The 18,837-nt window shown below is 40.1% G+C and overlaps 1 protein-coding gene across 2 annotated transcripts in view; it reads right to left on the reverse strand.

Annotated features, from left to right (window-relative positions):
- Positions 1–18,837, reverse strand: part of pxdn (peroxidasin) — a 40,240-nt gene that overhangs the window by 20,288 nt on the left and 1,115 nt on the right. The window contains exons 2-7 of one of the 2 annotated variants that reach the window (XM_028395403.1): positions 9,952–10,023; positions 8,809–8,880; positions 5,167–5,238; positions 3,056–3,127; positions 1,851–1,922; positions 56–225 (exon numbers count right to left, since the gene is read on the reverse strand). In XM_028395403.1, coding sequence (XP_028251204.1) covers positions 56–225; positions 1,851–1,922; positions 3,056–3,127; positions 5,167–5,238; positions 8,809–8,880; positions 9,952–10,023 — 530 coding nt within the window. The remainder of the gene's footprint in view (positions 1–55; positions 226–1,850; positions 1,923–3,055; positions 3,128–5,166; positions 5,239–8,808; positions 8,881–9,951; positions 10,024–18,837) is intronic. The other variant, XM_028395404.1, reaches the window with a different exon arrangement.

Here is an 18,837-nt window from a genome sequence, read left to right on the forward strand (position 1 = left end):
CAAGCACAAATGCATCACAAGCATAAAGCGAATGTGACATGGTCAGTGTATGTACCACAGTTTAGCTCCTCCGCAGTAAGTGTTGCCACCGATCTGCCCTGCAGCCGGCTGGGGTAGTCGCAGGTTGCGGCGGCCTGTGCGTTTCCTGATTCAGCATACTGCTTCAGCAGGTCAGCAAGCCACAGCAGCTCACAGTCACAGTTTAATGCATTGGAATCCAGCCGCCTGAACACACAAACAACATGCACATAGAAAGAGACGAGTCAAACATGAACAGGTATATCGTCGATACAGCAGATAGAGCATGCACAATATGGCAAGTAACTGTGGAGCTGTGCGTGCCGCAGTGTTGTGTAAACCCTCTCTGGCAGTTTGGAGGTCTGGCACTGCCAGACGCAGCCCCGCTCAGTCCAAACAGTGGGGCTCCGCAGGACCATACTGGAACACACTGTCTTTCTGCCGTGGGAAACTATCTTGCTGCTTGGCCTCATCTTACAGTGACTGGTCCAGCTTTCAGCTCTGCTACAATGTGCCCATTATGCATGAGATGGAACTGCCAATGTTTTATATTGGGGATGCTATTGGTGAAGCTGTCTTTTATTAACTAGTTTTAAAAAAAAATTAACACATGTTTTCGAATCAAACTGTACATGGTTTTCCCAATTCCCTTTTGTTTCATCTGGTGTAATCACAGTTAAAACAACTAGACCTTAGACCTCCAGAGAGTCTCCACAAGCAGTATATGCAGCAATAAAATAAACAATAAGAAGGGTGACAACCAACGTTTATGGGTTGGTTTATGGTTAACCTTTATGTTGTATAGTAGTATAGTAGTCCACACCAACACAGATTTCTGTTTCTGTGTTTACTTTGTTTTGTTTACACAGCAGACACATCTGGCCAATAACAACAGAGGATGTTCTAGTATGTTTTGAAGTGATCCATTTTGATACGCTTGGATTTGTCTCAGAACCTGACTCGGATCAATCCTATTAAACTGTGAAGGTAGACTAATTCACCAACTGACCAGCAGCAGACTGTACCCTGGTGTAATAACTTTGTTTTAATCACAAGAGGGCTAATGAGAGGATGATACTGCAAGCTAGGTGAGTTGCAGCCAATGTAAATATAGCAGCATGAACATTAAGTGGACAGGCTCTGTGTGGAAGAGTGTTCATGTCTAGCATCAAAATGATTGAACAATAACCTGTCTGCTGATCTCAAGCTGTCATGTCAGACTGCTATAAGGACCCGGGTGTCTGACACCAAAGTCCAAAGTCCAAAGCTCTGACCAAGCCCCCTTCTATCAAAGTTGTTTAGAAACTTTAACTGCTCATTTTTGCGCAGGCAATAATTTGACTTCAAGGACTGACTGTACACTTGCTCTCTGTAAATAGCACCGCCTTTTAATGGAGCCTCTATAATAAGCTAATCAGCATTATTAACTCCACCTGTCAGTGGTTGAATGTTGTGGTGGATTGGAGTATATTTATATCCTCTCGTCTCCCTTTGGGATTATAAGGCCAAACTGCTGATGGCCCTTTATTGCCAGGGTTTGAAGTTACAACAGGTTTCTTTTTCTTTTCTTCATCCTGGGTTATGCCTCTTGCTTCCTTGCAATTTCAACTACATCTGACTTAAAATGAAAAATAAAACTGGGGGAAGGACCGGGCTGTGAGCCTTGCAGCCAAAGCGTGAGAACAGAGTAGTGTGGTTATACAGCGTTTAACTGATTAACAGGCCCCACTTGATGCTTGAGGGTCATGGAGGTGAAATACTGTGCAGACACTGAGATGTGCAGTCATTCTATCACAGATGTTTCAGCGTGGGTCTTATTGGCTTATACTTACAATCGCTTCATGGCCTGAAGATGAGAGAAGGTTCCTGGGACTAAGTGGGTAATTCTGTTGTTGTGTAAAAACCTAAATGGGAGACAGGAATATGATTATTAGTGCTATAATCGCTTAGTGCTATAAAGTTATAGATTGTAAGAACATGACTGAATGACAATTTTAGAAATGTTGTCTTGTCTTGACAATATATTAAAGATAATAGTAAACAAAGAATAAGGATGTGCCTTTTGCTAATATCATTTTCAGTTTTTCCAAATGGGATATGATCTTCCCAGACATGCCCTGATAGTTCAGCTTGATAACTCTAGAGACTTGTGTTTGTTGGCTGAAAAACAAACTTCAAAACATTTCCTTTATTTAAAAAAACTATAAATGAAATTAATCTTTGATATAATTATTCATCTTCTATCCAACCCGCAGGAAGGGGATCCACAGATATGCTCACTGCTTTGAACGTAACCATGGAGATATTCCCCCAACAACAACACAGTCCGCACCTGGGAATTCCTTCCCTCCCCCTTTTCCTCATTTTTTTTTTTGAAGGTGTCCTTCCATCTCCTCACCAACCCCAGAGACTGGGAAGTAAGGATATGCAAGGCGGCCATAGCCCTATAAACAGTGGAACCAGAATTTAACAGGACTTTATCTCTTATACACCTGGTAGAAAGTTTGTAGAAGCAGAGGCTTCTTTACATCTGCACACTCATCTTTGCCGGCTTTATGGTGGCTACAAATAAATATTTTAGTTATATGTGTGGGAGAAATTAATTGTATGTGCCTTGCAGTTCTAAGCCTTTCCAAGAGTGTGGAAGTTTATACCTTAGCCTCTGTTTGATGTATGCAGATAAATGACTATTACTAGAGGTTATACGTCTATAAATTGCAGTTCTGAGGTTGTATATCTATACATTTCAGTTCTATGCCTCGTCCAGAGATTGTATGTCTGGACAGTTCAGTTCTGTGCTGTAATTTGAGGCTGAATGTCTTTACTATACACCAGCCTTAGAGGTCTATGACCTTCATCTAAAGTTATAGTTTTATAGAATTAAAATGTGCCATTAGTTAGACTACATTATTCTCATAAACTGTTATGCAATGTTACAGAAATTTATTTTGCAAATCATTAGTGCACAGATTTATGTGAAAAGCATTCTTTGTGAATGTGTATGAATTAGATACAGTTTAGAAATGAATGAACTTACAGTCGTTCTAACTTAGGTAGATGAGTGAAGGATTCTGGTTCCAAGGATTCAATGTTGTTGAAGTGCAAGTACCTAGAAAACAACAAAATGTAGACACAGAGCACAGAAAACCACAAATATAAATATTGTATGTCATCATCTTTTTTGTTTTAGTAATTCCTAATCTCAGCCCTATTTCTTTGGCCATCCTTGATACGTCATAATGCTAAGGTAGGAGATGAGGAATTACATTACATGCACATGCATGTAACAGGTTTCATGTTAACTTTTGTGGTATGTCTGTAGTAGAGGGTGCTGCTACCTATAGCATGGTAAAGGGTTAGGTTGCTAAATTCAAATGTGGCTGAGAGAGCCTGAACCATAACCCCTATGATGGAAGGCTGGCCACCTCCACCACACAGGTGACTGCTGAGAAGTCTCTTAACGTAATCCTAATACATTGATGTATAACACATTGCCACAGTCATCTCTCAGGAATGTGTCCATGCCATAACTCCAAAACACCATGGTGTTAGATGGTGGGTTGAGAAGGAGATACAGCACAATATGTCAAGAGACACCCAGATCCCAAGAGGGATTTTTCCAGCAATTTGAACTCAGAAAGGCACAGCTTCACCAGAAAGACAGAGCAATCAAGCAAGGTAATTGAGCATGGTCAGCAGGCAAGGTGGTAGTCTCTTTTTTCTGTTACTGATGGACTACCACAGAAAAGGAGACAATATCAAGAACATTCTATGTGGGACAAAAGCCAATGCTCCAGCCCACAACAGTGTCTACAGTGGAGATGGCTGCCGTCCTGTCCTACAGTCACCTGATATGGCATTTCCTTCTCAAGAAGAGGAAGGAGCATTTTGGCAGTGATGATCTGCTTATGATTTTCTTAGTATTAACCTGATGAACTGTGAGAAAATATGGCATTTTTAACCTTAGAATGCATAAAAAACAGAAATGCACTGAATGTAAAATAAAAAGCAAATCTTCCCTAATTACAGATTTATCTTTAACCATATCAAGGACTCATATTTCCTGAATGGACCAAAAAACAACACAATACAGACAGTAACCTCATTTCAGAGCTCAAAGATGAACAACCATCCCACACCGATTATGTAGTTATACAAACTATTTGAGTACGGCTGTCATAACGGCAAATTATAATGACGTACCAAACATTCCTTCAACAATTAAATTAACTGCATAAAGAGGGCTGCTTTGTATTTAACTTGCTTTAAAACCACAGGCAGACAAACACATGCATAAGTGATTGGTGGTGCAGGTGTAGTGTTTGTTGCACCATCCGAGCGTAGTTACAGAAATGCATTGCACACTGGTGATTCCTTTTACAATACCTAAACCCTAATGAAAGAGTAAACTTTTTATTTTTAATACTGGTTGTAAGGCGGTGCATACTGGTCACCCAATCTAACAACCACTGGTGCGTCTTTGAGGGGTAACGTCTAGTGGACACAGTTACTCACTGACATTGTACAGGGATGGTTGCTGCAGTGATCACAGAAATTTCTATACTGAAAATATATTTGTAACATCAATTAACAATTGCCAATATATTTTTCATCTGCAGCATGCGTGTCAACATATAAAGAGACAGATTGGAGCTAGCAGTGGAATTTTATCACATAAACAGATAACAGCAAATCATAGGAAGACAGATGCAAGACCAGAAGTAGCCCTGACTCTAGCACAACACTGCTAGCAGGGCTAGCTAAGATATCATGCTTTAAGCTTCCCACGGGTGGGGTGCTGCATATCTGTCATCCTGACCACAAGACATGCGACTCATGCAAAAAGGGTCAGGGGGGATCAGCGCAACACACGGGTAGGTGCACACATGGCATGCATGGTTGCGACAGAAAAGGGGACAGAGTAATGGACATCGCACAAAGGGGTAAGGACAGTGTGTCACAGTTACACAGACTAACTCAGGAGAGCTATCATGACATGTAACAATGCACCATTACATGTAGACCTTGCCAGGGGTTGTTTATAGCAATCTTTTAAAATTGGGATGTGGGATAGGCAGGATGTAGGTAGGGAGGAGGAGCAGCACTGCGAGCAGTAGGAAAAGTTGGATGAGGAAGTAGGTCACTTACAGTTGCTCAAGAGAGACAAGCCCCTTAAATGCTTGTCTGTCAATTGATTGGATTTCATTCTTGTACAAATAGCTGAAAGGAGAGATAATCAGTAACATTAGTGACACACACACTCACACAATAGATCATCTGAATGCTGCCTGGTTATAGAGATCACATTAAATCAAATAACAGAGATTGTCAAGTGGTCATTTAAATATGCAGTGGTAGTTATAGACCAAGGCTCTTTTCTATACGCTAATAGTATTGATAACAGTGCTGAAGTTTGTAAACCCTGTTATGCATTTCTGCATACATATGACCCAAAACATTAGAACATTTTCACATGGAGCCTGACAGTATACAAAGAGAACCCAGTAAAACAAATGAAACAGAAATATTAGACTTATTCATACAACAAAGTTCACATTACCCAAAGCAGTCCTGACCTTAATCCAATTGCAATGTGGCAGCAGGACCTAAAGTGAGCAGATCATGTGAGGAAACCTACTAACATCTGAGTGAAGTGCTTACTAAATACTGTAATGGGTAATGGGCTAAATTTCCTCTATGTCCTTGTGGATGATTGATTGGCAGTTACTGAAAACATTTAGCTGCTGCAGAAAGTCACAGCAGATCATTTTTCATAAAAAAACGAAATAATTTATTTCGAATTTATTCGTTTGCTTTGTGTACTCTTAAGGCTGATGTTTTGGGGTATATTTATGCAGAATTACAATTCTAATGGTTCACAGGCTTTTGAGCACCACTGTACAGTAACAATGAGCAATTAAAAATTATGGTAAGAATGCACTGAGCTAGAAATGATAGCATACATTGTATTTAGTGCATTAAAAATAAAAAAAACTGTGGCTTTAACTAATAAACTTACTCTACAGTAATGTAGGCTTAAACAAATAAAGCTTAGACACCCCTCAAAAAAGGGAAGTTGTTAAGATCTGATGTCAAACCTTTTCACCATATGTCTCCACTTTTCTGTGACTTCTATGGTTTCAAATAGGGTGATGTAATTCACAGCATGTAAAGGATCAAAAGGGTATATAGGCACACCGAAAAGACAACCACCTTCATCATGCATTTTTTCTCTATCATACACGTTATAGAAATGTGATACTAGAAAAGCAATAGTGATAGCTGCATACCATTTACTCTTTATTTTACCATTCATGATCAGACTTCAATGAGAATGAGATTCAGATTCAAGTCACACAATGTATGGAATAATAAACATGTTTTGTGGCCTGCCTGAACAAAGAAGACAGTAATATATTTAACACGTATTTACTGAGAACATCAGGTCGCTACTGTAATGGAATATATTAAAATAATTTAATCAATAAATGATAAGGGCAAATACAGTAAGTATAAATAGTAGTCTAAGATAGTCATGACCAGAGACAAGAGAAAACACATTGAGACTACATCTGATTAAATGAATGCTTTCATGTGGTGGCTGTCTGCTCATGGATTTCACAAAGGACCAACATAGAGGCCAGTTTGGAAAGTTTCTCACAAATATGTTTTGCGAAAGCCTAGCACCATGTAGCATTGTTACGCCATAACACTGCATTGCACATCAGCACATCGCATGTACCTTTAGTAGCTTATATTTTGGACTCAACTTGCGAAAAGTCCCCTCTGGGAGAGCCCGATGGCTTTGTGAATGAATGTGTAACCCAGCTGTCTGTAGTCCTGAGTGTGTGCACACACAAGCATTGTACTTGGGGTTTACATAATCTCTCTACCCATCTTCACATAAACTATTCATACAGAACATGCTAATGAAAGATAAGAGTATGCACTGAAGTTCACAAGCACAGTTAAGTATAGTACTAAACTAAAATAAATCCACTGATGGACAATTAAACATGGATTTGAAGCAACTGAACTGGACAAAGATAAACAGTTAAGGTTTCCCACAAAAAGGCATGCTGACCTCTGTTTGACTTGTTTATGGAGGTGGACGTGGGAGAGGGGATGGGGAGGTTTGTATAGACAAATGCCTGGCCATTAGGTTCTGAGGATATGCAAGTAGGCTTTCCTGAGGCTTAAAGGAAGTGATGAGGTGAGATGGGGGATGTAATCTAACCCCAAGCTATAGCAGGGCGGGTGAAGGGTGGAGGGACCTCCCTCAAGCTAATCACAAAGGCTGGGGCAATGGGACAGCTTTTTAGACCAACTGTGCTTCAAAGTGAGAGGAGCTCTGTAATTAAAATACTTACTAAAGAGCTAGAGGATTTAATTACAACATATAGGAAGGGATGCATGCCAGGAATGTGTATGTTTGTGTAGGTGTGAGTACAATGAAAAACAGAAAAGCCTATGACCTCTCCACTCCCTTGTTAAATAGACCTGAAACACAGTCATGTGAAAATGTTAGTGTGTGCTGGTCTATTCTTGCTTGCTTGCACTACAAGTGTTCATTAAATCTACTTCAAATGTGTGTATTGCTGGGAATTAGGAGAGAGCTGGCCAATACAGTGTTGAGTTGTTTGGACGAGTGGTCCTTATACTAAGTTGTTGTTTTGTTAGGGTTTCATTATAAACAGAACATCCATAGATGGACAGGGAACTGTCACTGTCACTATGAGCAGCCGAACAAAGTTACAATACAACTACTACAAAAAGTAAACATAGTGTTTGTATACCGTCTATGTATATAGATATGGATGCAATTCAAAGGTTATCCTATTCTTTAGCTGATGCCAAGAGGTAGCACCAGTGAAGGACTTGTTTGTGCTTTGTTTAGTTATTTGGTAGTAGGCCTGGCGATAGGAGAAGCTGATGGCCAAACTGGACCATCGACCAGGTGACATACTGTATTAAAACTCGAACGCATGCTCTCACTAATACTGATAAAATAATGTTTTGTCTTTTAACAGTGTGCTGTCCAGGAGGCAAGTGGCTGTGACAAGACTGATAAGAATATATGCCGATAATAAAGCATACACTTAACAAGTATATTAACAGACTTCGTTGTCCTCATTGTCTCTCATGTCACATCTACATCTGCTCAGGTTATCCCAAGGATACAAAAAAATGCCATCCCTGACAGCCTTAAATATTTGGTATATTCTGCCTTATTGACCATTAGACAAGCGTACTGCATACATACCACAAGCTCTAATCACAGATGGTAAAGCATGAAAAATAAACACAACATCTTACACTAGCACAGGATCTTAGAAAGTAACATAAGGTGTCTTCCCCAGTGAAATCTGATCTATCTGTGAGCACAGAGGCTGCTGTCGTCCATAACAAAGTGAGCCAACTAGAGTTGCCACAAGAAGCCTAAGGCAACACACGGCTTAAAACCACTTCTGTTCCTCAGTCTGCCCCCAGGTCATGACTTCCAGACACATAAATACAGAGGATCAGACAAAAGGAGACCTTTCATTGACAATTTCCGTAAAAAGCACTGATACATTTCCACTGACTGAGCAGTCTGGCAACATCAGCTGTCCTTCACATTTATAGTCAATAAGTAATCAGTAAGGCATGCTTCAGCATGCTTTCTGCTGAATACACAAAAAACCTCTGTAAACAGTGGCACTTTGCCTAATAATATAGAGCTGCATTGTCTCAGAATGTGCCACCTGAACTCGCCTCAAAAACACAGAACTGACATGAAAAGCAACTTACAGATATTTGAGGTTTTCCAGGTCTTCAAATGCCCCCCTGGGGATTCTTCGTATATGATTGTTGTTGAGGAGGCTATGGAGAAAAGAAAGTAGCGGTTAGTTAGTTAACATTTATACTGGCAGTATGAATGAAGAGATTTCTACATTTATTTTAATTAAAAGGACCCATTAGCAAAATACTGAAATGTTTATAATGATATTTATATTGGTGTCTATTCATCTGTAACTATGCAACACAGTGGTTTTGTTAGCTTAGAATGAAGCTTTTATATCTACATGGTTTTCTTGAGCCTGTCATGTTGTGCAGCCATGATTCGATGGTTACCTAAGCATACAAACTTGAAGAGCAAAACCATTTAAGATTTTACTTCCAAATAAATGCTAGACAGGTGATTGGCTCCACCGTCTGTTATGAGCTAACTTCAACTAATGAAATAAATGAATCACCAAAGTGATTCAGTTCAGGTGTTTTGCTAATATAAGGAAGAATTAAAAGTTAATGGAGCTTTATGACTCATATGTAAAGTCTGTAGACAATCAGAAACTTTCTTGTGTGTGTTTATATATGGAATCAATCCATGACCAAATTTGTGTAACACTTTCATTGCAAGCTGGTAAACAGTCCATGTGGGAGAGCAAAAAAGAGGCAGACCACCCCATTATAACCTGTTAGATGCAAGCTAATGTGTCACATTTGTCAAGACATTACCTTAAACAAAGCTATTTAAGTGGTTCTGAAAAGTCTCTCAACTCCAACATTGCATTTTCACATCTCCATTGGTTAGCAGGACTGTAAACAACGTCTTGGCCCAGATATCTGTTATCTCGATATCCACTGGCTACATGGGAAGCCCTAAAACATTAGCAACTGTCCTCAGGGTCTGAGTTATCACAAAATAACACGTTTGTTCCTAGATTGATGCTGTATTAGCTTAGCAATGAATGAACCTTCAAACAGACTTAAGATAAATAGCACTGTGGGTGGAAGTGAAAAGATACATTCCTTTAAGATTACAAGCTGACCTACAGGAATTACCCTGTGTAATACAAACTATGCATCTAATAAAGCAAAAGCCACTCCAAGGGTGTGAGTGCTGTTTTATGGAGAAATGATGATGGTGCTTGAGCAGGGACAAAGACTCACAGTGTGTTGAGGTTCTTTAATCGTCTGAAGGAACCCGGCTGTAAATCCTTGATTTTGTTGAACCTCAGGTCTCTGTAAAACAGATGAGAATAGGATTATATACAGGAAAGTACAAGACACACATCTGCGTGAAATTCCACAGCTGAGCCATCATACGATAAACTCGATGGATAATTGGACGTATTACTCATCTCACAAAAATGCCTTTGTCGAGCTTTAATATGAGGATAGATTTAAATAACATAGCATAAGGCTGGGTGCAACAGTCAGCAGGTTTCAGTATCTTTCTCTTCAAATTCAAAGAGGCTGCTTAATGATAGCAATGTAGTTTGACATGACACTAATTACTCTTGGCTTTACAACAAATGACAGCATGCCATCAATGTGACAACATAAAAACCCTAATGATGCAATTAGGCCTGTGAAGGTGATATTATTCTTAACCCCATGTGGCATTAAGAGCCACAAAATGACGAGCCGTCTGAAACCTGAACATCTCGCCTCAACACTGATGTTTGTGTAACTTGGCTGTATGTCATCTGATCCTCAGCTATTGCTTCCTGAACACACACTGTTGAACACATTTTAAGCTTGAACATGAAAAAATATGACCCACAACATCAGCTAGTAACCAAATTAATTAAATGAGACAGAAAAAAAGTGTTGTTGTTGCTAAACAGGCTGGAAAAGCCACAAAAATCTACAGCCAGACTTTGTAATAACGGTGGAAATTCAAGACTACTGCTACCATTGGTTGACCAACACTGATCACTCCAAAATCAAAAAATGTATCAGTCCACAAGCTCACAAAAGACCTAATGATGACCTTTGAGTAGGCCTCTCACACATTGACTAATTTTGATCATTCACCATCAGTGGAAGATAATAATAATAACAATAAATATATATATATATATATATATATTTTTTCTTCTAGACTTTTAAAGCCACAATGAAAAAAATGAGAAAAAAATGAAGCAAGAATTTGGGTGGAAACACAAATCAGATTTATAGCTGAACTGTTGAGAGAATGGTTGATGACCACTTCCCCTTTAGAATGTTCAACTCCTCCAAGAGCTGGGGCTATCAACAAACATTTTTGTCAGCCAACAACCTCACAAAGTAAGTAATGTGGGACGAGGTCACACAGACAAGATATTTCAATGATTATGCAAAAGTATAAAGACAGCTATTCAGGCTATTCAGTACAACCCAAGATTGTATTTAGATACTGTAAATACCGGTATGTGAGCCAAATAAAAACTCAAGGATTTCATAGCCAGTGAGATGTTTATAGGTCATTCTCTCTGTAAAAGCCTTCACATATGGATCTAATCAAAGTAAGTCCAGCTTTTTCATATGCTGACTTCCTTTCATATAGTCTGTGAAGCTTGTGCAAAAATCTAGTGTTCTGTAACTGATACGCTTTCAGAAGAAGATCCTTTATGTTGTTGTTTCTGGTACCATCTTTAGCATATGAGAACGTCTCTTTCAGTTGGCCTATCAATACACTCAATGACAGATATCATACCAAAATAGAAATCAATTTAAAGTGGAGCGGTGTATAAACAATCTCATTTAAAGGCATGAATCCTCAAGAGGCAAGTTTTTGATACAAGGCAAACAACTGAAGCTGTGACACAGCTCCGGAAGTCTCTCTTTGAGCTACTTAGATAAGTTTGACGTGTTTCCTCCAATTGTTCCAGATGCTCTGTGACATTGTTCTGATACCTATTTGGGTTGTCTATAACTGACTCAAACGCTTTAGACCCTTGATACTGCACTCACTGTTGCCAATACATACATCACTATAGTCTGATATTTCCAGTGCTATTATAAAAGCAGTATCTATAGTACTGTAGCCAAACTAGAATGATGCCACTAAGAACTGCTGCCTGGTTCTAACATATTAACCAACGCACTACCGGTACATGGAATGCTCCACAGAACTGAGATGGCAGAGTATACTTGACAGATAATTGTAAACAAAGACAAAAGAGTGAACAACTGACACTGAGGATTTTGGCAAGCTAACAAGCAGCAGTAGTAGTGTTGTAAATTAAAAAATGCCTCATTAGACAACTTAAATATGTGGACCTCAACACCAGAAGAGCTGTAGCATTAAAGCATTCTGGTTCCTTCTGTCCTGTCTCTCTCTCTCTCTCTCTCTCTTTTTTTGCTTAAGTTGGCCAAAGGTAGGTTCTCAAGGTTCTCATGTTGTTTTCAAACACAAACTTCACAAGTTATTACTCTGCAGACAATTTAATGAGAGGTTTAATATTCTTGAAAAAGGCAGGCGCTAGCTAGTGAGCATACAAACATCTTCAAGGTATTTGTTTTGAAGAAAGTCAAAGTCATGTGACCATGCAACAGTTGGGTATAGCTTAAAGCTTTGTAATTCTGTTGGTTGTATTTAGGCCTAAGTGGTGTTCAATAGGTATGATTATCCTGCTGAACAAGAGTTGTAAGCATGATATGTTATTGTGCATCTCAGAGGTTATTTTCTGCAGAAATTCCAAGTCCATACAAAAAACTACATGGCCTTTTTTCAATGGAACTCATTAGATACTAACTTCAGTGTCAGCCAACACAAACTTCCCTTATGTGAAATAACTAGAGATCTTAAGATCACAACTTTTGATAGATCACTTGATGGATCACTATCCATGCAAAGCCAAAAGCTTTGCAACAATGTGTGACCATTGCTGGGAAAAAATGCACCAGCATTTTTAGACAAAGAAGGGGGAAAGATGGTCTTCCATAAATTAGAAGATCCTTCACATCTCTCTTCAGGAAACAGACCAGGGGTGCAGAGTACAATGTCTGGACATGCTGAGGCATGGACTGTCCTGCCTACCTGCCTCCAGCTCTAATGCATGAGGGCAAGGGGGAGGAGGAGAGGAGCAGGACTACATGCTAGTTCAGGCGGCACCCATCTGAAGTAAATACGCTTTATAACAGTCTACTGGCAAAGAGTTCAAAAACTAATAATACTAATACTGCTAGCTACTAGCTCTAATGTGTCGGATTTAGCCAAACACAATACCATTAACTGGACATGTATACCAGCAGAACCAAGTGGACTGTGGTGTCAAAGACTAAGGTATGTCCCCACTTGTCTCTTCTATAAAATCTTATGTGCTGTTTAAGTATCTCAGAGGTTTTCAGAAACATGTGCTACCCTGATAATATGAAGGGTCACACTAATCCTACAATGCACTAATAAAAACATGGTTAAAAATACCAAATTCAATTTCTGTTGGACGCTGGACAGTTAATTTGACCTGCTTGGTGACTATGTTATTTTAGCTCTGTCTCACTGTCATGGCAGCAATGACTGTGTTTCTTTGTAGAGAAGGCTAAATAAGGTCAAGCCGAGCTTTGACTGTGGCAGCAGAGTGTGTTTAAAGCATCAGCTGTCGAGTGAAGGGAAGGAGAGGCTCGACTGACCAAAATGTGCTGGAAGTATTAATGATATCACCGACGAGGGCTGAGAGGCCTGCCGTGAGTGTGGCTGAAAACTGGCTTCTGATCGTGGCCTTGTATCTTAATAAAATCTGTGTGTGTGTGTGTTCCAAAAACCTGACACTATGCATCCATCACATCCACAGATGCACAAATAATCCTGACATTTATTCAGAAGCCCAACTTTAATGTAAAAGGACTACAGCAAACATGATAGCATCAATCTATATAGCAGTAAAGCTGAAATATTCTGGAGTAATGTAAGACAAGCAAAGAAGGACGATGGGTTTAATAAACAGTGTGTGCAGAAGGCCACAGCAAAAACTTGCACAGACTGCTGAGCATTTTATGGTATTTGTTTGGGGACTTATTAAATCAGTCTGTAAACTACCATAATGTGTTTTGGTGGCACTGTGCCCGGGGGAACTATAAAACAGCAAGGCTAACAACCCTGCAGAGAGGACAGGCCATTCTAGGTTTTGCCTAAACACGTATTGAACAATTTCCCTGGGAGAGGTGGGAAACAACAGCACAAAATAAAGCGATGTGTCAGAATCTTATTGAATATAGAGGACATTTGTCCCCACAGGGTGGTTGAGACAAAAACATGCAGATCCAGTAAATGCACTCTGTGGCCCCACACAGAATTACATTTCTGACTGGCAAATGTGTCAGTATAAACAATCCACATGCCAGCAGCTCCACTCTGAGTTGAAATATTTACTAGTAAATCACTCCAGTGCATCCTGCAGACAGAACTTTCTATTAATTTCATTTAATTTCTTTTCATAGCTTTATGGTTGACTTGTGGGGCTACTTGTACAAGTATAAGACAGTACAGAGGCATTACTGAGGAATTACAAAGGAGTATAGTCCACACGAGCAAACCTCAATACAGGAGTAGACCACAGAAGAAAAAGAAAGAAAACAATTAAAGCCAGCAGAGTGAAACATGTGTATTAAGAGTGAAAGTGACACAGTACTGATGTGAGAAACACATTACGTTATTTATATGCCATCTGTTAGCAAGACCCCAGTTTGTTATTCCGACATTAACGTCATATTTTAATGACATTTTTGAAGTATTGCTATATTTTTGGCACAGGGGAACTGCATGGCCTTCTCACTCTATTGATTCATTTTCTCCACCTTTACAGACACTAGAGATCCACAACTACAAAGAACCACTTAAAATGTTACTTAATTTGAACAAAAACAAGATTTTCCTAGATCAACACAAATTGTTTTATCATACACTGACTCAGTTCCTGTATTAAAAGAGGCTGTGCCAATATGCTGTACTACCATTTTGCCTGTGGTTATGCATATTTGATTAGAATTTACACTGTGCACTCTATTTAACTTTCCACTGCTTTACATGATCTCACTGCATAATTATGCACTTCAAGTATGTGGACACAACACAAGAGATTTGACCTCCCTGTTCTCTGAAAGTCAGGGTACTGCAGAGAAATGTGAGGGAAAACCCGCAGAACCCAGTGAACCTGTGGCCAGTCGCACCACCAAAAGCAGATCTCTGCTGTAGCACAGGGAACTGCTGAAGTGGAAGACCTACTTTCAACAACAATAGGTCCACTAAACCCTCCACATAATGGTGTGAATGAGACTAATATGGTCATCTTCGACATCAAAAACTGAAGGCAGAGCCAATTAACGTGAGATTCAGTGACCACCAGTAGTTGGAAAGTGTTTGTGGACTAAGACAGAAGATTTCCCCTTAGTTATTAATATTTTATTTTTACTTTATTTACTTTACAGAAATGTAGTGGAATGACACACAGCTAATGGTATCCAGCTGGGAACTGAACCAGGAATGCACAGCATTGGGCATATTTGCCCATATAGTGGTATGCATGCATGCTAACCACTTTGCTATCAAGTCGCCCCATGCTGTGACAATTCGTACCTCAGCCATCTGTGGTAAGAAGACTACAGGAAAGAAAGTGAAGTGTAAGCATTCAAAGCTCAAGCAATAATACAGTAAATATCCACTCATGTGCGTGCTTGCAGAACTGTGCCAATAGGTGCTATAGATGGTGGAAATTTCACAAGAGGTTTCTGTAAATTCTCCTCTGAGCCAGGACTGCTGCCCAGCATCTGAGTGCCATGTGTGCACCTCTCCCCTCTGTCTATCCCACTGCAGTCATTTAGCTCTGTGACACATGCCCAAGCGGACTTGCCAAGGACTTTCAGGCGTGCGTGAGTCATTCTTAGTTAAACAAGAACACCACTGGCTGCTTGCATGGTTGGAGGATCAGTGAAGTGGGACATCCAAACATGGCTGCGACGGCTCTCTGTGAAATGCTTCCTGTGTAAAAATGACAAGGACGTGTAGATGCACAGCAAGAGCCTTCATAGTTTAAACAATTTTGACTGAGAATATGGCTAAGGTCAATAACTATTAAAGTGAGCTGAACTTAGAAATGGATAAATGAGTATTTCACTCTTTCTTGTAGGATATCTTCAACTCCTTACATTTTCAGCTAGGACTGATAAGCTGCAGATTTAAACTTGGAGACCTACTTGTCACAAGACCAATGCAACCATTATTAACTCAAACATTTTATTGTGACCATAACTTTTATAAAGTTGTCTTAATCCACTCCAGTCCCCTGTTTATGTGACTTCACAGGCCACTGGTCTTCTGTCTCTCTAAAACCTCCAGTTCCCCCTGCAGACTTTGGGGACTGACACAATCCCCATAGACTCTCATGTCAAAATGACCAACTTTAGTGCAGAAATAGACACATTTTGAGCCTGGCAAACGCACTTTGAGTAACAGGTCAGTGACAACTCTGATCTAGAGTAATTTAGAAGATATGTGAAGTTCCCCTAAATTCAGCAGCGATCCTTTATTGAATGGGCACAGTAAGGGGCCGGTGAGGTTCCTGTCAACAACTATCTTGGGCCCAATCTCCCTGTGCAAATGAGCAAAGCTTGGGGGGATTTCTGGCTTTGCATTCCATAATGCTGTAGAGACTGAATGCCTTGCAAAACCTGACTGCAGCAAATTCCAGTGGGACTTCACTTATGCTCTCCGTGACTCACTGTCACTCAGTCAGAGCAGGGCACTGTTTGAGAGCAGGGTGAAACACATTTAACCTACGACACAGAGCCTCACTAAAAGTGATTCACCAGAACCCACAAACACAAGATTCCACTCATGATCTGGACACTGAATACTGTCGTTCACACACAGCTACTGAGCTGAATGCTTTTCTGCACACTTCTAAAGAGCTTTAAATGGACTATTTACAATAAGATGTTTAAGACCATCCTTCATCCTTTAATGACACCACTTTGGAATACAAGCACGCTGCTTGAAACACAGACCTGTCAATTAGCAGCCAACACATGCAAACAATATGTGAGTATATCACTTAAGGCACCATAAAAATGAGACAGAACTATACTTGAGAACACATCATCACATGTGTTTTGTATTTGGACCTTTTGAAGCTGGAACACAGCCAGAGTCACACAAAGATGTAAGCCATGTTGAGACGTTTCTGAACTGCTAAGGCAATACCACTTAACAACCCAGTTATATTTGATGTTGGCACGATATCAGGATGTAAAAACAACCATTCCTTCAACTCCAGGAAATCTGTAAGAGGATCAACAGCAGTTTCATTACAGAGAGGAAACGTAATTTACTATCTTGCCTAAAACGGGAGGGTCCACAGAGACAACAGCTGAAAAATACATGTAGGCCAGTGAGAACCTAAAAAAGTCGGGGAAAGTGGGGGAAAAAAATCATGTTTTGTGTCCAAATGTTATATAGGAAAGAGTTTGGCACAGAGCTCATGTGCTCTGGTATTTCTGAAACAAGACTAGAAACTATTCAAAAAATCAGTTCAAAATCAGCAGAGTCCAAAATATGGATAGTTTAGTTTTCATAGATCATATTAAAAGGAGCTAACTATATGAGCTCTATGCTCAGAACTGATTTCAATGTGTACTTTTTTGTTTTTTATTCATGAACTTATCATTAAAGTTAAAAATAAGACCAGAATGACTAAGAATGTGATAGGATAGGGTTAAAAGCATTTTTCTATCAAGAATAGCAGAAATGCATCTGCTGTTATTGACATGTTTGACAACCAGGAAGACCATCTCACCTTTTTATTTTAAAATTCCTTGAATGGCACGCTGCCAATTGAAAGGAGGAATGCAGTACTCATTCCTATGCGGCTCATAGCTCCGAGTCAAGTGCCTATACACCCAAATACACCATCTGTCTGCTATCCATACAAAAGCTTAAACCATAAGCACCATGCTGGACTTAAAGGTAGGGTAGGAGGTTTCATTCTGATACACTTTTTGTTAAATTAGTGTAACTTCTCTTTACAATCCGATAGCAACCGATTAGTTCGGCAGTTTGGCTTTAAAACGAAGAATATGAATCATCTGTGGAAGCTATAAAACACTAAAAACATCAGCCAATCCTCCGGGTGGACCCTGCGCGGAGTATTGGCTGGTTGTCACTCTCTTCCTGCTCTGCGCGCACCAGAGAGGTACGTGCATGATGGCCGAAGTCACAGACTGGTTGGGAGGCGTGGCTTCGGGGTGAGCGCCGAGAGAAAGGGCCGTGTGTTTACTTTGGAAATCTGGCTGACTCTCACTGAGTTTTCAAAATCTCCTACCCTACCTTTAAAATCTAACCGGAGACCAGCGAGTACCTGACACTGTACACTTCTCTGCATATGATTTCTGTGAACAGCTGTCACCTGCAGATGACCAGTCATGAGTTGAACATTTCATAAAACACAACGAAGAAGGGCCAGATAGGAAGTGAATTCATGCCCTAACATGACAGCCAAGGGAGGAGGAAAGCGACAAGTGGCTGTATATCTTCAAAGCTCACCACCATGAAAGCCTCTGGGAAACCACAGCATGTCCTCCTGGTCTGATCAGACACATCCTACAGAAGACTTAAACAATCCTTTCATTGGGGGACTTTCATCTTCCAGGGCGCAACGCCGCTGTGGGCTGACCACAGATGGCGAAGGATGGGACTCATTCTGACTTTATTATTGGCTGACTGAGTGGCCCCTTTGTCCCCCTGTTTACAGTATGAATGAAGCTATTTATATGCTATGTACTATGGGCAATTTGAGTGGCCAATTAAAGACAAAGCGTGCCACATACTTGGAAGACTGGGCAGAGGTGGAGCTTTGTGTTGTCATCAAAAAGGAAATTGTTGAGCTAGATGACTGTAAGAGAGTCCTGTGACAGCCGGGAGACTTTCACAAGTGCTTGCCGAGTAAGAAGAATGTCCCTCCTTTCAAGTAAGCCCACAGACATAATTAAACTCCACGATATAGTAATCATAATCAATGACTAAAGCTGGTATATGACAGATAGGAATCACATTAACAGTTTCCATATGTGGGATCT

The sequence above is a fragment of the Parambassis ranga genome, chromosome 22, assembly GCF_900634625.1.
Source record: "Parambassis ranga chromosome 22, fParRan2.1, whole genome shotgun sequence".
Taxonomy (NCBI): domain Eukaryota; kingdom Metazoa; phylum Chordata; class Actinopteri; family Ambassidae; genus Parambassis; species Parambassis ranga.